Genomic DNA, 22,112 nt, shown 5'->3' on the forward strand with positions numbered 1-22,112 from the left:
TTATACTGTTGCGATGAATAGAAACACAATGAATTTTAAGTTTTTTTTTTTGAAAGGAAAAGTTTTGATCAACTTTTGTAAGTTTATTGAACGTATTTTCCACTACTTGTTGGAAAAAAGTCCCATAAGCTTTTTGAAAACCAAAAGCCTAGAGGTGACCCTAACATGCTCTAAATTCTCAGACGGGTAAGCTCAAAGCTTCATCTAACGATGGTAAAGAGAGAAATAAATATGAAATTAGATTAACATCACTGTCAAGACACATTTCCTACCTAGAATTCTCGCTGATAGGGTTACAAGTTCTTCTTGAAGAATAATTGGTCAGATAGAATTAACAAGCTTAAGTGAGGGTGTTAATTTGGTACACTTCGCCTGCAAAGTTTTTATGATGTTGATCATATGTTCCAACTGAAGTGTAGGAATTTTTTATTATTATTATTATTAATATTGATATTTAAGTTTGTTTGCGTATACTTTAATTAATTTTATAAATTTTTAAAATTAATTATTATATAAAATTTTAATAATTTTAAAATTTATAAAAATTAAATTAATAATTTTTAAAAAATAAATTCAGAACCTCCAATTAAATAACACCCCTTAAAAGTTCTGTAGGCGTAGGAATCTTGATTAATCACTGCGTGGATGTGAAGTTAAATTGGTCATGGCAGTGGGACAATACCCTCGTTAGATGATTCATCATTTTAAATTGTAAGGCAGGCCAGGTCACCTCATCCCATTGAAAAGCTTAGCTTGATGGTAAAATACATGGCAGGAGGAGTGGGCCCAGTTTGTGGTTTATTACAAGAATGTTAATTTTATTTTGTTTTTGAAATGATGGAAATATTTCATGTCAGTTTAAAAAGAAACAAAAAAGAATAGTTTTTATTTTATTTTAAATTTTAGTTCATTCTAAGTTTTTAGGATAAATTTCAGTCGGAATATTCCAGTTTTATTTTATATATTTCATTCTAGGTTTGAAAAGTCATTAAATTAAATTGGTATTTTGTTTAAGTTGAATTATTTTAAGTTAAAATTTTATTAAATATTGACTATTTAGAAATATTTTAAAATTTAAAATTTTATTTGTTTAATATTGTGTTTGTATTGTATAATTTATAATTAATTTATTTTAAATTTTAATTATATTTATTAAATTATATATATAAACAGTATAACTTTCAAATGAAGCGTCAAAACAATTCAAAATGAAAATATTTTATTTCAATTAAAAAAATAAAATAACTATCAAACAGAAAAACAAAATAAACAACCTTGGTTTATTGTAAAAGAACCGTTTGTTTGTGCCCATGTGGTGCCTCTCGAAATAGGACAAAGCATTCTCAATTCTCATAATTGCAGTCATTTGGTTGAAAAATCGCGGTACTCAAGATGCAGCAGAGCTAATTTTTTGGACACAGATATTGATGACATTGGCCAGTCTAGTAGTTTAACACCGGCCTTGTCCGTGAAGAGTAAAAGTACGAATTATTTAAGTTTGCAGGAAAGCAGCAATTGACTGTTTATTTAAAAGATAATTACCCTTTCTGCCGATTGATTATGGACCTGATCTAAAGTAATCTTAAGCTATTAAGGAGCCGTTTGGCTCTGCGTTTCAACCAGTGTTTTCATTAATTTCAAATTATTTTTTTTATTAAAATTGAGTGCGGTTTATATTTTTTGGATCGTTTTGATGTGCTGATGTCAAAAATAATTTTTAAAAAATAAAAAAACATCATTAGCATGTATTTCAACACGAGAAGCTATTTGAAAAGCAACCGCTACCACACTAGCAAAAACGCTCAAACTTGTTAATTTAGATGATAAATGACTTCGATTCCCGTATTTCCATTTATATTCAGAATACAAAAACACATCAATTCAGATACCAACAATATGCTATAAGAAATAAATTTCCCTATAAACATACCAGTTCAGGTGCGTATGACTCGCTCATTGGTGAAGAACTGTATAATGCATCTGAATTATTATAAAAAGAAACATAAGGTTTTCTTAAGAATTTCTAATCAAGCTACTTGAAACCAAAACACGTGGCTATAAAAAAAGAGTTGTATTTCAAAAATTAATTTAATTATTTTTTTTAACCGAAAGTAAGATAAATGGGACGCCGACTGCTTCTGTGCACCAATCAGTCCTCTACTGATGAGAGCGTATCAATTACTACCAAATCGAGTTCAAATCTTTTTTATCCTACTTTGTCAAATAAACCGGTGTTTCTGTCTTGTCTTCCACTTTTGGGTTCCTTTTCCATCTCTAATAAGCTCATCGGTCACACCTATTAATTAATTGATTAGGTGTGGGGAGGGGAAAAAACACTCCTCAAAGGGGTGACCAGCTTTTCATAGACTGACTTTCGGGGTGCACAAAGACTTTAGGGCACAGAAAGAGACACGTCCAAGTATACAGTCGATACATGAATATTTTGTATTGTACATCGGAGCAGTCACGAGGAGACCTCTTACAGACTTGGATCTGAGAGAATATCTACTTATGAAACAAAAACATATAAAACGACGACACTGATGCCTGCAACAGCATGTTTCTGCACACACATACGCTAACAACAATCAAAATCGATGGCCTTAACGTCCAGAGTATAAGAAAGATAGGGTATTTTTATTTTTACCGAGAAAGAAAGACAAGGCATTTTTACATGCGATTCAAGTACCCTTCACTCTTGACAGCCCTTACCTCCTCAGAGATCTCTTAGCTCAAACATGATTCTTCCTCCAAGAGTTTACATGTAAGAAAATGTGAACCTCGCATGGTAAATAAGGCTCCTTCCATCGCTTGCATGACCTTTCAGAGGGTGTTGATTTGTCTTTAATTGGGTGATTTTGAAGGAAAATGTTATGTAGTCTAATTCAAATAGCTCAGGAGGGATAGATAAGAAAAGAGAAGATAAGTTGGATGAAAATGGGGATAGATTTTGTCAAAAATCTATATCATGAAGTTCTGATATAGAATAAATGACAATTAAAAAAACAAAAATGAAGAACAGAAAACAGGGTCTTACAAGGTCAAGAAAAGGTCTTACAAGGTCAAGAAAAAAAAAAAAAATGAAGAAGATATAGCGAAGAAAAAGCTCAGGTAGGATAGCACCCAATTAACATGAAAAGCCCATCTTTTCAGCTCCCAGTTGAAAGCCAGCAAAGAATCCATCTGCAAAGTTCTTTTCCTGGCTTGTAGCGTAGCACGTGCTAGCTTTGTTCATTCTCTTGAACAGGTTCCCTGTATCGAGAATCATACCAAATATGAGAAACTTAAGGAATATATCAGTTTTTGCACATAAAATCAAGACAGTGAACAAATGATAAGGTCACATGCTCCTCCTCTAACTACATACATAAAATTACAAATTTAAGAGCATAAAGTATCTGATCTTTCTATCAATTATTAGGAATACTGAGACAAGTTGTGAACAGGACAAGATTTTATACAAATACTATATATTTATAGATAGTGTTGACTTCGAATAACACCAAAAACTATGAGCTTTTGACATTCCATAAATATTTCTTACTACTCCATAAAGGTTTCCATACCTTGCAGAAACTTGTGCCTTTCTTTCACCTTTGAAAGCCCCTTTTCTCTTTCCCCCATGTTGAGAGAGAGAGAGTAGCAATATTACAACGACAAATGAGGAGTGGCAAGAGGTATATATGAAGGGGATGAGGCCAGTTGGGCTGCCCGCTGGATCTGACAGTGACAGGTCCAAAGCCCAGAAAGAATAAGAAGACTCCAGGTTACGTCAGCTTTTGGAAAAGCTGACCGCCAGGACTGACCGTTCTGCCCGGCCGACTGTCTCGTTCGGTGTAATACTAAAAAGATGCAAAATAATACAATATATGGTATTGGTTATTTTTATATTTTAAATTAATATTTTTTTATATTATTTTAATATACTAATATCAAAAATAATTTTTTAAAAATAAAAAATATATTATTTTAATATTTTTTATAATTAAAAATAATTTAAAAAATAATTATAATTATATTTCGAAACACGCTACATGTATAATAATTTAACAAAAATATTAAAAAATACACAGAACAAAAGTTATTTATAATTTTAAAATATGAGGTGGTATATTATTTTTTAAAATATTATTTATAATTTATAAGTTATATAATTCATCATTATTTTTTTTATCATTTTTTTAAAAATTTAATTAGAAAATTAAAACAATTAAATTCAAAATAATAACATTTTAATGGATATAATCTCTGTTATAATATTATAAAATTATGTTAATTAAAGAGTATAAATTATTAGTTGAGATCCTAATTAAGTTTTTAGAAAAACTCAATTAATAATTTTATATTATTATTTTTAAAAAAATAATAAAAATTATTTTTTATCATGTTATCATATCAAATATGTATTATTGTTAAAATAAAGTCACCGTGTCAAATTCCATTCATTTTTTTTTATATAAAATCTTATCAAATAGATTAACAACCATGTTCAATTAGTAACCAACAACTAATTTATTATATGAATGAAATCTGTGTAAATAATTCGAATGTCGCATGCTTGCCTAATTAAAATCCAACTTAAAATGTTCCTAGTTTACTCCCCTTGCAATTTTTACATACTTATACATGCCTTTGATTTCAAAATTAAGTCAGAGTATAATGTTTTTTTATATTTTTAATAGAAAAAATTCCCATAGCATGCATTGAAAAGTATGGATGTGATATTCGAATTTTTTTTCCCAGAAAGTTATTTTTTCTTGCTACCCAAACATACCAGGATCGAATTGTGAAAGACAAATCCATGAGCTTCCATCACAAGCTCTCTTGATCTCATCCAAATTGAAGCTGAATCCCTGCCTTGGGGGGCCTGTCTACCTGTACTATACTAAAAAAACCGATAGATTATAGATGTGCCTCGATGGCATTAATGGAAGCATTAAATATTTAATTTAGTCGGAGTTTGGACAGAGAATCGGGCAATGAGAATCTAGGTACTTGTAATACGGTATAAAAACCTTATATTAAAGTACATATAAGTTATCAAAAAACAGCCAATTAAGTAGCAAAACTTAAACAATTTGGTGGGTGTTTGTGGGGAACAGAGACCTCCAGGGCGTGCGGGCAAAGGGAGGTTTAACCCCTCACGGTCTCCCAAGATACGGTCAAAGAAATACAAAAGCATCTCACCTTCTCCCATTCGTTGGCCTGCGTTTCTTAAACACCCCTCTCCCGTGCGGTTAAATGTTAACCCTTTAATCCCCCATTCTATAAAATATCATACATGATTAAAGCTTTAGATTGATTCTCTACCCTCAACTTGAAAAAAAAACATATTAATATATCTATATAAAAAATATTGTAAACATATATTTAATTTAGTTTATTTTTAACTTGAAATTAAACACAACCCTAATTCTATTCATTTAGAGTGTGTTTGGCAGTGTAGTAGCGGTTGCTTTTCAAATAACTTTTCGTGCCGAAATGCATGCCAATGATGTTTTTTTATTTTTTAAAAATTATTTTTGATATCAGCACATCAAAACGATCTTAAAAGTATAAACCGCACTCAATTTTAACAAAAAAAAATGTTTCAAAATTAATGAGAACATGATTTGCACCGCGTTCCCAAACATGCTCTTAACCATTCTCCTACATTTTTTAATCCCATATCAAACGCAATCTAAGGATAAATTTGGTATGGGGATGAAGATGGGGAAATTACGAGGATAACTTGTCATCCACTTTATAACATAGCACAATTTATAACGGAGAAATTTTTTTTCAAGAACATTTAACCTCAAAAGGGAGGGTTGAATGTTAACCGTATAAAGGGGCAGGGGTAAAGGAATTTATTCTCTTTTGAATCTGATATTAATTTATTCTTTTTTAATTGTTTTTTTTTTGTGTATTTTCCTTATTTTTTGAATCTAATATTAACTTCTTTTTTTCCTAGTACACTTTTCATTTTAGACCACAGGTGCAATATTATTTAATTTTTATATAATTTAAAAGTTGATTTAATTTATATTGAGAGCTATTTGTATCCCTGTTTTTTCAGCTCTTATCAACATATTCTTCTACTCTTATCTTCATTCAAATTTTAACCTCATACCCAACACAATCCAAGTCTTAGTGTGTTCACGGGCATTTTTTTTCTTCATATCAGGGACATTTTGTATTAATTAAATCCTGAAAGATACGATAACTTTACTAATATAAGACTAAGTTTCCAGAGGTTTTTTTCAACACTATATATAAATGTACATAAGCACATGCCAGCTAAAAGATCATGCTATGTCTGTAGAATATTATTAGTTTCGCAAACGTGATGATTGAACTGAGAAAACTTTGCTTAGATCTGAAGCGGACATAGAGTACCATTTCCGTAAACATGATATTGTAAGCTTGACAAATTCTCCTTTCAGGTATTATAGCAAGATACCATCTGTAAGAGCACAGATAATATTCAATTCGCAACCGGCACATAATCATATCCTAAAATTAACGAAAAATATATATTGAAATTATTAGTAACGTTCAAGTCCATTCTTTTTAGAAATAATAATCAATCTCAACAGTGGGATGGCAGTGTTTATAAAAATTCCACTACATGCTGTGGCTTCGTAAGTTGTTTTATTTTATCCCAAGGAAAAAATAAAATTCTTTCTATTTATAAAATAAACTTTAAATATTAAAGAAAGATTATGCTGCTCAGTCAAGGTTAATTGCGCTTCGCGGAATCCAATCTGCCAAAACATACATAGGAAAAAACTTCAACATGTGACAGGGAACCCTAAATAGAAAACGTATTTTAGCATGCAATGGTGGGTGTGCCACGTGTAAATTAATTATGAGCATTGTTCCATACGGCGGCCGGCCAAAGGCACTGGCAGGCCGAGTGTCCTCTTCCACCATTTAGGATCGATGACTGCCTTTCAAAATTATTTTTGAGATTAATATATTAAAATAACCTAAAAATATATATAATCTAAAATAAAAAAATTTAAACTTTTTAAAAATAAATGCCAAACACAACTGCACTAATTGGCACCATGATCGGTTCACCCTGACTCTTTTTCATTATAAATGATATTTGGATTAATATTGTTATCATAAAAAAGGGTCTGGAACCAGCTACTCCAGTGCTCATACTATGTGCCTTTCATATTCCACCGTTTAGTGTCTCTGTATATATTGTTTTACTTATTGTGTATTTTATGCAATACTCACGCTATTAATTTATAAATTTGACTTAAATTGAAAAAGAAATACACGCTGCGTTTTCTCTGTGTCCCTTCTGTTTGGATATCAAAGTAAAGTTGAAGGGACAATCTTCCCAGCAACACAGGGCGGCATGCATGGTAGATAGTATAATTTAAAAGGATTTGACCAGAGAATTACATGCCTGCAAGTTTGCTGTTGTTTCCTGGTACCAAGGCAGGAGCATGCCAAACTTGAATATCCTAAACCTTTCAAAATCCTGAATCTTTGAAAATATCCAAACTGCTTAATCAATCAAATATTAAAAAAATAATAAAAAAAAAAATAAAAAAAAGATATTAAATGACATTAACTTTTCAAACTCATGATCTAAATCATTAGATCAAAAACACTATATAAAAAAAAAAAATAAAGCCTGGTCCCTGATAAATCAAATATCAAAGTATGAAAATGAAAAAAAAAATCAATTACATAAAATGATCTAAAAATAATTGTATTAAAAAAAATGAGGGAGTAAATTAAAAAAATAAATGAGAGGGCAAACAAAAAATTTCAAATATTGGAGAGTTAAATTGAATTGAAAAATAACTTTAATAGAAGGAAAAACAAATGAAAAGAATGAGGGTCGATTTGAAAAAAATAAAACAACATAATTTTTATTGAATGGTGAAATTGAAAGCCAATAAAACCCTTATAAAAAAAAACCAAGGAAAAAACTAAAAATTAAAAGAACCAAGACCAAAATGAAAAAAAAAACATATGAAAAATTATAATTGAAAGACTGAACTAAAAACAAAAAAAAACTTTTATATAAACAATAAGAACAAAAATAAGAAATCAAAAGAACAAGAAATGAAATTGAAATAACAAAAATAAAAAGGACAATCGTGAATTTTTTTTACAAGAAAGAGAAAAGAAAGGGAAATAAAATAAATGATTATTAGTGACAATTCAACCACTAAATACCTTCACACACCACACTATGAGAAAAAAGACATAGTGACACTTCCAGAGATACAACAGAAGATTAGGTTAGGTCACCAGAGGTTTCACAAGTGTCATTCAAATGATATGGATGCCACTTACTCACTGATGCATAATGCGCATGCGCTTAACAAGTTTTTTGAAGAAAAAAATAAAAATTCAATGTAAAAATACCCAAACTCTCCTTGTGTGACTTTGAAAATTACAAAAAAAAAAAAAAAAACACATGTGAAATGCTAAAAGCGCCCATAAACACATACTTTATATCTTGCATTTTCTAAGGGCAAATACATATTTTTATTGTATACTAAAAAACCAAAACAACCCTGATCAACAACTTTATATTTTTTTTGATCTTGAAGTAAAAAAGTATTTTTTATTGTTTTAAATTTGATGAAAAAACAAAAAAAAATTAGTCAATGATTCAAAATTTTATTGACTTTGAAAGTAAAAACATTTTTTTTTATACAAAAATTTTGGAAAAGAATAGTTTACCCTCAAATAATTTCTTGATGATCATTGAGCCTATGGAAAAAGACTGTATTACCCTTAACCTCAAGGCTTCCATTTTTTCAACCCAAGTAGAAAATAATAATTTCCATGTAGAAATCCACTGTAAATAATGTCTAGTGTTCAAGAAAAAAACATTTCCATGTAGCTTCCCTTGCCATGTCCTGGTGATAAAACTGCATACCCAGATCAGGAAATCAATATTAACGATGATGATAAAGGAGTGGTGAATAAAGAGGAATTGCCACCGTCCATTTATGACCCATTGATTAATTTTGCATGGGCATCCAATACCGAGGAGTTTTGGGGAGAAGACCCATCCAGGAGAAGGAAGGAACAAAACCTGAAAAGATTCTCGCAGAGAAAAAGAGTGCATGGTGAATAATTTGGGTTTTGGTCTGGTGGTCCACCTACATTTTCCTGGTAAAATGGTGACACCTCTTTTCTTTTATTCAAATTATTAATTATTTTCCGTGTGAAATCTCCCCTTTCTATGGCGACAAAGATTTTCAGCATTTACAGCTGGACACTTGCCACCTGTAAGTTGCTAGAGGCCGTGTTTTTCATCCAAAACACGAACAGAAAATCCAAAATAATCCCGTGGTTTGGAACTGGCAGTCACAGGCTATCAACCCATTTTCATGAATCCAATATTTATGATAGAGAAATACCAACACCTCCTTGGCAGAAAACTAAGCCATGGAAACCCTGATGCATGCACGGCACCGAACACTAAGTGAAAAAAATAAAAATGGGTCAATTGATTGGGCTGGACCATGTGGTTTCCAGGACCAGTTAAATCCCTATCTTCCGAAAATACGAGGCCATAACAGGCCCCGGTTTTCTAATACCTCAGGACCATGTAGATTACAGACGACAGACACGTGGTTTGTTTTCAAAATCACGCATGACGCGCCACATGAGTCCGGGACGGGACGCCTTTCCCGCTCCTTAATATTTCACACGTGGACATCTCTCGTGACCTCTACTGGTGGAGTACTGTCCACCTAACAATCAAAAGCTCTCTCGAGAGTATCTCCCTCCCTCCCTCTATCTCCGTTTCATTTATTTTTTGAAAACTGCTGCCAAAACTCGCCGGAGTTCTAGCTCCGGTCACCGTCGCCCCAACGCCTTCTCTTTCGAGGTTTAATGGAAGAAGAATCTCGAACGGTTCAAGTCACCTATCGACGAGCCAGCTGAGATTCTCGCGTCTTGCAATCTAAACGGTCAGTCTCGCTAAATATCTTAATAATCTCTCAAAATTTCTAATCCCTAGCTAAATATCGATTCTAAACTTTATGAGTAACATTAGTGGATAATACATATATATGGATATATCCACACGTGGTTTTGTTGTGATAAGTACGTGATCGTGTGAAGTGAAGGAGAGCTTCTTGTTGTGATTTAAGCAAAATAGATATTAATACCTATTTCATTCAACTGTTAATAAATATAATTGTCAAGTTCCTCTGTTATTACTTATTAGAAGCTTAAAATAACTTCATTAGTCATGTCATGTGGCTTATATTTATTGAGTTCCTTTGTTATTAGAAGCTCAGAATAACTGGTTTTGTCATGTCATGCGGCCTTAGCTTTACTAGCGAGTCAGTTTAGTTTTGTCCTGAGATTTCAATATCCGTTGCGGACTTTTTGGCATTGAGAAACAGTGCCGATGTTTGAGGGTTGAATGTTTAATCGTTGCATATAGATCGAGATTTTGCTGGAAATGTTGGGTGTGGGGATTCTTCTTGCTGGTATGGGATTGGAATTAATGTGACTTGTTGAGTGTCAGAGCTTCTGGTCATTCTGGATATGATGAAGAATTTGTAATACCCACTGTGATGTTCTGTGTTTTTGGCAGAAGGAGAAAATGAGTTTTTCTATGGATTGGAAACCGCCCCAGCCCATGCTGAGGACAGGCTTAATGATGCTTGGCTTCAGGGTTTGGAAACAGCAGATGTGCCTATGGTTTCAGAAACTGGTGATGGTGGATCTCCACCAGCTTCTGCTTCTAAGAAAGATGTGAACAAGCCGCTCAAAGTAGCTATGGAAGCCATGACCAGAGGGTTTGAAAAGTATTCAGAACTTGAAATGCCTGCAACAAATAAAGAGTGCCATCACAATGTAGCTGCATGGTGCAATGGTTCCCACCAGTAAAGCCTTCTTCTATAGTACTTCAAACAGTGAGATTTTTTTAATCTATTAACATGAAGTGGAAATAACGAGAACTGTCTTTCTTCTTTCCATGGCTAACACTTTTCTAATTAACAACTCCAACTGTCATTTTCATCATTTGTTGTTCACTTGATTTATGAATCGCTTCAATTACCTTTAGGGAAGAGAGGTTGACTGAGATTTTGGTCTGATCCTGATACAGAGTTGAAGCTGGAAAAGGATACTGGTGTCAATGTCTTCCTAATGGGAATGATTAGACAAGAATCGTGCCAGAGGAGCCTGTCAATGGGCTCGAAGAGAATGTAAGTTGGACGCTGAGTGCTTATGCTAGTCATTGCTTTTGATGTGTTATAATGCTGCCCGTTTGGTTAAGCTAGAAAACTAGTAGCACTGAATTTGAACTTACCTTGTCAAATGAGGCCTTTATCACATGATGAGATCCAGAAAAAAGTATTTTAATCCCTAAATTTCGGGGGAGATGAGTTTACCTTTCAATTGCATGATTTTTTTTTCTAGGTTAATTTTGCAGCATTGGTGCGATACAAGTGGATCATTGCCAGGGTTCGCTCTTATGGAATGAAGGTCATGCAGACCCTTTTCCATCACTCATTGCCACCATGGGCTGGTGAATATGGTGGATGAAAGCAGGAGAATGGTTATTTTATGGATTTTACCAGGTTGGCATTCTAATATGCAGTGAACTAAACTGTATGTTGTCGCCAGCAGTTCATATCATTTTCTTTTTGGTTACTAACTAAAAAAAAAACGTTACTATTGTTCTCTCTGACATGGGAAACCCTTGACCACTCTGATTCTCATTTATCTTTAAGAAAAGAAAAACAAAGAGCACACTAGCCCTGATTATGTGCTTGTAGATATAGAAATTTCTGAATATTTTTCAGCTTGGTTAAATTTCTGAATATTGAAAGCTAAGAAGCCATCATCCAATGGCAATCTATTTGCCATGGTGTTCACCATTCTATTCTGCCTTGTGATTCTATTTCAACGTAATGCTTGTGCAAGATTTTCTCACATTATTACTGCTTTAGTCTTTAACCCATGGTTTAGATACAAATGTAATTTGGGCTAACTTATGCTTTAATACATGCCTTTGATTTGGACTGTAGATTTTTTCTTTATGGTTGAATTTCCCAATCATTCCAAAGTAAACTTTTGACTTCCTTGAACGGGAACGTGTGAATTTTTCCCCTACTGTCCTTTTTCGGCACCTGCTATTCCTGTTACAGCTCCCATCCATGTAGTTGTATACAGATGTTTATTTGCGAAAGGTTGGCGGGCTTGTGGAATTTTGATTCTAATATACGGTATCTTATGCTGAAATGGTTTTCTGCATCTTGTCCAGTGTGTATAATGTTGGCTACATGTAACAGGGTTATAGTTTTCAAAACGACTTTGAATGATGTTCATGTGTTGTCCATCTATTTTCTTTTTCCTGCTTCCTCTAATTTTTCAGACATAGTTTTTTTGGGGCATCTGGGAAAAGATGATTTAATTTCAGGATTTCGTTTCAGATTCCAGTTGACTTCTGAAGAGGAAATTGCTCGGTTATTGAACTGTGCTGATCACTTCTCCGTGTTGGGTTTGTCCCGGTATGAGAACGTGGATGTTTCTGTTCTGAAGAGAGAGTATAGGAAGACGGTAATGGGATTATTTGTCAGCTCACACTCTTCATAATAACTATGATGCCATTCTCTGCAACTTTTAAAAGCTTTACTAAATGTGTTGTCTGAATTTACGTCTGTGTTTTGTAGCTCTCCAATGATTGGAGTAAATATGTTTCTCCTGCTAGTCACCATTTAATTACACCAAATTAGATTTTCTTTTATGAAGTTTAAAGACAGATATTGTGGCCATGAAGGCATTGTTTTACTTGTAAATATACATAATAACTTCTTGCTATCAAATGAAAAGAGAAAACTGAAAATTGTTTGTATTTATGACCCCAGCCCTTTTGAATTGGTTCTCAGGCAATGCAGGTTCATCCTGACAAGAATATGAGCAATGAGAAGGCTGCAGAAGCTTTTAAGAAACTTCAAAATGCGTACGAGGTTGATTTGTTCAGTTGACCTGGTTAATTGCTTGAAAGAAAATCTGTGAGAATTTGATTCTTAATGTTCATATTGTTGTTATAATGTCTTTTTAGGTGTTACTTGATTCCTTGACGCGAAAAGCATACGATGATAAGAAGGGAAGACTTGAACTATTTTCATAGGTTTCAAAGTACTTCACAAAAGGTTTGCATACATAATTTCTGTTCTTTTTTATGTTCTACTCTTGATAGTTGACTTCAAATTCTCCTAATCATCCACCTTGTATTGTTACCATCTCAATGGCATATTTTTCTAGCAACTCCTTTGTTTGTTAGCTTGTTCTGCTTTAAAGCGTTGCCATGTTTTTCAGAAGTCCAAAATCAAATCTTTTTTATTGGACATATGTAAGTTTGGCCATTCGTTATTTCTTTTATGTGATTGGTAGTGTAAATTCAGACATAGTTTTGGAGTTCTTATTGATTGTGAAACCTATGTTGAGAAGAGCAACATATGACACCTTTGACGAAACTGTCAGTACATAGTTTTGCACTTGATCCCTATTTGCCCACATGAGCACATTGAACTTTCTGAAATGTTTTAGATCAATATGCCCTTCATCTGTTTGGTCCTATATATTGCCAAGGAATAAATGTCTAGATAATCTCTACTCGGCCCATCACTTGGTCTTGGGCGATAATGTCCTCTGAATTATGCCAATCATTTCAAATTACCCAGGCTTATAATGTGATTGATTGACCAGAATGGAGAGCGTGGTTTCTTTGCCTCTTGGTTTGCACATTCAGAGGCTGAAGGTGACGACCCTTTTGGAGAATCAAGGCAAATAGCTTGCAAAAGGTGTGGCAACTTTCATCTCTTGGTGCATTCCAAGAAATCAAAATCCCAAGCAAGATGGTGCCAGGTTTTTTTATATTTCCTCCCGACATTTCCTTTATTAATCACCATTTGTTTACCAAAGTTAGTATTCAGCTGATAACTGTAGTTCCAGAATTGGTCCTTCCAAATGGGAAGATGGTGCTTATTTTAAAATTTTGGGCATTTTGCTTTGAAGGACTGCAAAAAATTTCATCAAGCAAAAGATGGAGATGGATGGGTTGAGCAATCTTCACAACCCTTCCTTTTTGGATTATTGCAGAAGGTATGTGCAATAGTAAGAATGTTGTTTGTGAACAAGCACAATAGAAAATCCACTTGTATCATGTGTATTTTTATAGAAATGATCTGGCTTTCTCACTTAACGTTATATTCTGCAGGTTGCTCCCACTGCATATGTTTGCGCAGATAGCAAGATACATGATGCCACTGACTGGTATATTTGTCAGGTAAATTAATTTCGTTTTCGTATCTGATACTGTTACTGTTTTCCCAACGTATTGAACATACTCATATTGCGGTTATATGACAAGGAAATATAAAACAATGGTTCAACAAAAGTGTACTTGGCTCCAACAGACAAGCGATTAGTTTAGGAAAATATAGTGATTTAGGAGATGACTCAAGTGTTTCAGGTGTCTGTTGATTCTAGTTGGTTGCCATTTAACAAATCCAATGGAATGACTTCAAGTAAAGTGGAGTGGCATAGTAGAATTGGAGTGTATAATTTATCAGGCATCTACATCTTCTTGCCCTCATTCACTAATCCCTTGGTGTTGTGATTGAGTTGTACTATCAACTTGCTGTGCTGTGCGTGTGTTATACTGTTTGATATTGTTTCTTCAAATGCTATTTTTTTTTTCATGAGATCATTTGAATTCCACTAAAAGTTTGTCCAAACGCTTGCCATGCCCCATATCTGTGTTCTTTATGGCAAAGTATGCAATTGGAAAAAATGCAATATTGGAGAAGGTTTAGGGAAAGATAATCTAGGATGGGTAGCTTTCCATTTGGCAGTGAAGCGATTTTACTTTTAACCCGAAATGCTTGCTAGTATTGTATGTCCTCACTCAAAGGGACTGGGATTGAACGTGTACGATGTTGAATTTGGTGCAGGGAATGAGATGTCCAGCCAACAGTCACAAGCCAAGTTTTCATTTAAACACCAGTATAACCGCCAAACACAATACCAGCAAGGGATCCAGTTCAGGACAAAGAAGCGGTCGGATGCCAACACCTAATATGGAGGAAACCATGACAGAAGAAGAATTATTTGAATGGTTACAGAAGGCAGTGCAAGCAGGCGAGTTTGACAACTACAGTTCTGGCACCTCTAATGAGAGCCCATCAGCTAAGGCCGGAAATGGTCCAAAGAGTGGCGGAGGTGGCAGTAGCAGTGGCAACAAAAGGAAGAAAAAGGGGAAGAAGCAATGGTGAAAGTTACATATTCTTACATCCTCACCCCCCTCAAGTCTTGTAAGCATTTTGTAAAGGGCTTATAGGCTTCAACTTGAAGAGAGGTTGTGATCTTTGCTAATTTGAATGAAGGCCTGAGGAAAAAGGGTTGAAGTTCGTTGAGTTGTATGCTGGCATGGGTAAAAATGGTTTTAAGCATCACAATTCGTATATTGCTGCGATGTTTTGGTATCAGATGCGGGGAACCCACATCAAACAAATCGAATGCCAGCAAGAATGGCAGTGACACTCAACGCCTCTGTGTAGCCTCTTTCAGATCACCGTGCAGCTGGCTGCTTATCTTAGTGATGTTAAAAGGCTTGATGAGCTTGCTTCAAAACCTTCTGCAATTGTGAAAAGGTTGAGGATCTGTATCATCGAGAAAACATGTGAATTTATAGAAAGAAGGGATCAGAACTCAAAGACTTCATGTCTTCATCCCGCACTTTTTTTTCTTAAAAAAAGAATTACTCAGGCCCATCCCATGTACATACTCAAGATGGGAAGATGAATAAAGGGATAAATGAAGAAAACCAGAGAAAAACGAAAATGTTTAAATTGAAATTACTATATTAATTTATTATTAATTACCGAAATGAAGTAGAAAAAAGAAAGGGAAATGCTTTGAATGTACTGGGAATATGTTGATTTTTTAGTGTTAAGCTACGCTAACTATCTTCGATTTGATTTTTTTCCTATTCTTTTCTTTTCCTTCCGAGAATGCATTGAATTATTGAGATCTTAAAAATGAAAATTCACATGGTACTTCAATTGCAGTAAGACGACCAAATACCTCTCTTTGCAATATATTTATTTGTGATTTCTCAAGGTCTTCGGCCTGGATTATGTTTGTTATCCTCCAAATTACAAGTATAACCTTCGAAATCTTCGAAAATCACCGAAACACCTTACTAAGTAAATGTAATAATTTCCTTGAAAGGATTACTTCCCTTTCTCCTTCGCCTCAGCCATGGAGACGCTTTTACACAGAACGGCAACTTTTCCAACTCCGAAACAGAGAGTGTTTTCCCACAGTAACCAAAATAAAAGCTTGTTTATTGCAAGTGGTAGTCTCTCTTTTTCTGCAAGGCCATTATTTCCTTCTCTGGGACTGAGAAAATCGGTGATAGTTGAAGCCAAAAGGAGCAACAAAAACAATAACAACAAGAAGAATAAACAAGACACTCACAGCTTTGTAGCCAAACCAGATGAAGCCATTGGGCCTTTCCCTGAAGCTATTTTGCTTAAAGAGGTCATTTTTATACCCCCCCCCATTTCTTTATTTGCTTATTTTCTCTTTAATTTGTTGCTTCTTTTTTGTAAGTCATGATTAGTTTTTGTGGGGTTTGGCTCTTCTTGTGTTTTAGTTTGTTTGATGTTTTGAAATGGTATTGTTCTCAGTTTTTTTTTTAAAAAAAAAACGGATGAGATGCACAAGCTGTTAGTTTTGGGTAGATTTTTGGCTTTGGTTTTGAGATGTGGGTATTTATATTTGAATTGCAGAAGAAAGCGCAGGAGGATGGTAGAGTTCTGCCTGAGTTTGCTGATGCTGAAGAAGGTTACTGAATGCAACTCTAATTTCATTTAATGTATTTTGCTTGCTTGTTTTCTTAGCTCTTTGTTTAGAGAGAAAGATAGTTTGATTTGTGTAGATTGAAGTGAAATGGTTGTTTGTTAATTTGCAGAGAAGCTCTTTGAATTTTTGAACCTTGAGCTGCAGAGTGAATTGAAAGTGGAGCGATGTAAGTTTACTTGCGTTCGGATTGCTTCTTATTCTTCTTTGCTCTTTGTTTGAGGGAAAAAAAGGGAAGGAAATGATTTCTGATTGTAGTGATTTTCAATTCCCTTGTTTAACTTTCACGTTACCCTTTAGCTTTTGCACTTCTTTGGGTTAACTAGTTGTGATTCACCTTTGGTGTTGAATCGGACATGTATGCTAATATTTATATTTAACTGTCTCTGTTGTCTGTGCAGTGCGCCATTATGAAGTGGTTTATCTAATCCATGAGAAGCATGATGAAGAGGTTGGCAGTGTTAATGAGAAAGTTCAAGGTCACCCTCATTCTTTCTCAACTCGTTGTTGCCTTTGGTGAATCATTTTAATATAATTTCTTTTTTTGCTACATCGATCCATACATTTTGAATTCCAATTTGCATACATCTTGGTTTCACTTTGTTTTTGTTGATAATGGAATCTTTCATGGACCTCTTTCACATAAGAGAACATGAAATTGTCACTTTTGATTCCTATAGCAACAATTCACGAAAAACTAAGGCCTGGAGGACGTTATGGCTTACCATATTTAGTCAGTGAGCTGCCTTGTCATGAAACTTGATGCTATACAAGGTCTCAGTGGCCCGCCCTCTTGCCTTTGGCATGCTCAAATTCTCTGAACTTTCCAAAGAAGCACGTTGGAGGATAGAGTTTGTGGCTCGTGGTTCCTCTGACTACCTGGATTCCTGAACTCCAAAGAGTACTGATTAATTTGTACTTAGCAAGAGACCATTCTGTATTTGTGAGCCATGGTAGGACAATCATTCTGCAGATAATGTAATTGCAAGGAAACCTTTTCAAGACACTTGTGACAAAGGCTAAGTACTCATTGATCAATGACGTAGCCTGTAATTGGCTTATGGACTTCTCTGAAGCAGACTTAAGAGGAACCTCCTTTGGGATTTTCCATTATCACGTGTATTTTGCTCATCCATTCAAGCAACCATTGATTCTTGAATCACTGCCGTCCACTCCTATTAGCTCTCGTGTTTGCCTGACTTTTCTTTGACCTATTCTTTGATTTCTCTCACTTGGATGTTCCGCTTGTTAGTTGTTATCCTTCTCATCTCAACCTGCAATCCAGTTAACATAACCCTCAACTAGCATATCCTCTGTCATGCAGAATATAACCTGGCACTAGTTCTCAAATCAATTTCTGAGGTTGTTGATTCTTTTCTTTTTCCTTCTTTCTTTATTTTTGTGTCATCTCTGAGTGGGTGAAGTACTAGTTGATGCTGCTGCTAGCTAGGAAATTCCTAGAAATATGTTAAAAAAAATCAAGAAGAATGACTTTCTAGTCTAGCTCGTTTGGAATAACTAAGAATTGAATTCAATTCTTAAAAAACTTAAAATCGAATTCAATTACCATGCTTGGAATAAACGGTGAAGTAAGGAATTGGAATTCAATTTGTTAAATAATCCACTGCTACAAATTGTATCTCAAGAGCTGCTGCGATTTACTACTGTAATATTGATAATTACTGTTTAAAATATGTATTACCCAAACTGTCCATTCAATCTCATCTCAAACAAAAGGAAGATGGTGGAGATGAGGGCGGCAAAGGAAACTAAAAACTTGAATTTTTATTAATGGTTTTGAATTCAATTACAAAGGGTTGGGTATTCCAAACAGGTGAATTCAACTAATTTGCCAATTGAATTTAATTTTGCTCTTATAATTGAATTCAATTTAATGGGGAATTGGTTCCAAACATGCTGATACAGATTTTCTGTAAGCTTGCATAGGTTGCTGTTAATTTGTCATGCTTTATGATTCTCAGCTGTTATTTCCTATCAAGATATGACCTGATACAGGCATGCAGCATGCATAGTTAAACCTTTACTAAGAGTTATGTGAGGTACAATTACTTTTATTTCTTTTATGTAGTTTGTTTTACATTTCATATTTAAAGGATCCAATGCTGCATCTGTTGCCATCTTAAATGAATCTCATTCTTTATTTCCAATATTCTGCTATTTGCACGCCAAGCTCTTCTTCTTAATGGAACACACATTCACATGCATATTGCTTGACTTTGCTAAGGCTGCTCATCTTCTGCAGTGGATTTAACTGGCAATCTTTTATTGAGGTTTCCCATAACAGTGGCTCTGCTGATTCTTATACCTTGTAACCACTTGTTGCAGATTTTGTGAGGGAGAAGAAAGGCAGGATATGGAGATTCAATGATTGGGGCATGCGAAGGTTAGCATACAAAATACAGAAAGCCAAAAATGCTCACTACATCTTGATGAACTTTGAGTTGGAAGCCAGATGGATCAATGACTTTAAGAGCATGTTAGACAAAGATGAAAGAGTCATCCGGCACCTCGTTATAAAGAGGGATGAAGCAATCACAGAGGATTGCCCACCTCCACCTGAGTTCCAAACTTTGCAAGGAGGTATGGATAACCACGATGAAGAGGATGGAGTAGATTATGACGATGACGATGACGAAGCATATGATGAGGATTGGGAGGCTGAGGCGGAGGCGGAGGCGGTCTACGATGATGAAGCAGAAGGTAGTGTTATTTCTTTGCACGGTTACAAAGAAGATGACGATGGAAATAATGAGGTCAGACATAGTAAATTCGCTAGTGCAATTACACAAGGAAAAAAGCGGATACCTGAGAAAGGTGGCGGCTAGTTTATTTTACCTGATTTTCAGGTTGTGAAACATTTAGAACAGTTTCACCTGCTTTTTACTCTATGATTTTTGTGAGCCAATTAAGCGAAATCAATCCATTTCTTAATGAATGTATGGATCCACTTTATTGCTTTGCATAATCAAATCATGATGATCTATGATGGTGCCACTCTGACTCGTGTTTATTCTTTTTATCACCTAATTTCAAGCTATCTTCTCCGAAGTTGCTCTCGATATCAATGGCATTGCCGCTCATTTAGTCTTGCAGATCAAGACAGGTTATATCTCGAGTGCAATCATAAGTTTTGACTAATATGAAATCTGACATGCAAAATGTTTTAATTTGCCAGCAACATTTTTCAAGTTTGCTGGGCTAAAAGTACCGAAGCTACCTTGTCCTTGGTTTGTTCTAAACAATCCACGCAAAAGCATGCCTCGGCAAACACTTCGAGCGAGCTAAAGCTATGGTTAGAAAGAGAAACGTACGAGTGCTTCCCCTTCATGAATTTCTTGATCTTGTTCATTGATCATTTGACCATGTACAGAATTTTTTTCATTTTGCGAGAAAGATTCATAAGGTTACGGGCTTCTTGATGGATAGCCTTCCTTCTACTCCCGCTTAAACACAATCCATGTCACTGCGGGCTTCTTCTTTTAATTTCCATCCTGGGGCCCAAATCTTAAGTATGACAGCCCCTTTCAAGGTAAGATGTTAGCCGGTATTTATTTTCACCCGTCAAACCCCCGACAACACGCGGGTGAACATCAAATTTCTTCTTTATTTTAACAATTAAGGGTATTTTGGACAGTTTCCACGTGGATACTAAAATTCTTTTACTTAGGGTTTAGTGAAATTATTAGTACTTTGATCATTTTGTTCCCTTAATTTTTCATATTCGGTCTCTTTAACGTTTTATATATTTATGTTTCATTTCTCAAATTTTATTCTCATCAATGTTTTGGTTCTTGAATTCTTAGAAATGAGAGAGAAAGTCTTTCAAAAAGGGAGAGGGGACAGAAACTGCAATATTAAAATAGAATGTGATTACACTGTTTGTTCATTAAGCCGTGAAAGACTTTTTTTGGAAAAAAATTATCTTGATCCTTGAATTTTATAATATTTTATACTTGACATCTTTAGCATATAATTTTAATTTTTTTAGTTTTCAAATTTTATTTTTATCACGGCTCAATCATTGTGCTCTAAAAAATAAGAAAGAAAAAAGTCGGAAAAAAATTAAGATAGAAATTGTAAAACAATTAAAGCTTTTATTGTTATATTTGCAATAACTTTATTAATGATTATACACAACCATAATATGAAATAAAACTATATATAAAAAATTACACATGATTATTTAATGAGAATAAAATATATATTTTTTATGGATTAATTATTCTTTTATTTTTGACATGGCCATATAAAATTATAAAGATTTTTTTGTACTATAAAAAAAGTTATGTTTTCATAAAAAAATAATGAAATAGGTCGGATGATGAAATTAAATCTAAGGTTTATTAAAGATTTATTCAATCTTCAATAAATCTAAGGTCAGATGATAAAATTAAATTTAAAAAATCAATTGAAAAAAAATGGACATGAGCTAAGTAGGATTGTTCCTCTTGCATATATAGCTCCAGGCTCAATCAAGTTTCTTCTTGGACTGGGGAAAACACACATGCATGGAATAGAGCTTGAAAGTCCTGTTATCATGGCCACCTTAGTAACGTGCTCATCAAACTGGGGATCTTCCATGCTAGCCATGTGGTTTTCAAACAAGCCCAATTCAATTTCCTCTAGCTGCAAGAACTTCAACTTCAACTTCTTGAATTTCCTTCTTTTTCTATATGAATATTATTTGGGTCAAGGATTAGACAAGTTTTCTCCAAATTTAACCATGGGAGGACCAACACCCTTTAGGTGCTAAGGGATTCCCAAGGCCATTGCTGGATTTGAGTCCTAAATCATTTGAGAAAACCGTGAAAGCTGCTTTTGGGAGAATACTGCGTTGGACTTCATGCTGTTGCCACAACAATAAAATCAATTTTACACTTGATAATTGTCAACAAAATACTTTTGTTCCAAAAGCCAAATATCGATTAACCCATGAAGGTACATCTTAATTTCAGTGATAACAGGTGACAAGTTTTTTGTAGAGAGACATCTTTCCATCAACCTCGTATAAGCAGACACCTCGCCATGCAAAGTCAAAAGTATGTCGACTTGTCGAGCTCCAAAAACGCTATCCCTCTCCTGATCTTCCTCCTTAAAAGTTGCCATCAAATCCCACGTGTCATGCAATTCTTTGACCGTGTAGATTAATTTGCCATCTAGCATTACACCTGTACAAAATCTAAGCCTATATATGTATGTATATAAGACCATGACTTGCATCACTAGAAAAG

General features: G+C 34.3%; 1 protein-coding gene, 1 long non-coding RNA gene and 1 pseudogene across 2 annotated transcripts; all 3 read left to right on the forward strand.

The window, feature by feature from the left end:
• The first annotated feature begins 9,717 nt into the window (after positions 1-9,717).
• Positions 9,718-12,409, forward strand: LOC140955893 (uncharacterized). Its single transcript, XR_012170581.1, has 4 exons — positions 9,718-9,941; positions 10,577-10,898; positions 11,093-11,192; positions 11,407-12,409. It is a non-coding gene; the product is annotated as an uncharacterized lncRNA (long non-coding RNA).
• A 2-nt stretch (positions 12,410-12,411) lies between these two features.
• LOC118062339 (uncharacterized) lies at positions 12,412-15,972 on the forward strand (annotated as a pseudogene).
• Positions 15,973-16,203: 231 nt separating this feature from the next.
• LOC118062432 (protein REGULATOR OF FATTY ACID COMPOSITION 3, chloroplastic) lies at positions 16,204-19,875 on the forward strand. Its single transcript, XM_035076175.2, is given in 6 exon segments — positions 16,204-16,539; positions 16,791-16,845; positions 16,973-17,029; positions 17,262-17,339; positions 19,207-19,659; positions 19,662-19,875. Coding segments are annotated over 6 exon segments (954 nt in total). The 5' UTR covers positions 16,204-16,257; the 3' UTR covers positions 19,691-19,875.
• The last annotated feature ends 2,237 nt before the right edge of the window (positions 19,876-22,112 follow it).

This window comes from Populus alba, chromosome 8 (genome assembly GCF_005239225.2).
Source record: "Populus alba chromosome 8, ASM523922v2, whole genome shotgun sequence".
Taxonomy (NCBI): domain Eukaryota; kingdom Viridiplantae; phylum Streptophyta; class Magnoliopsida; order Malpighiales; family Salicaceae; genus Populus; species Populus alba.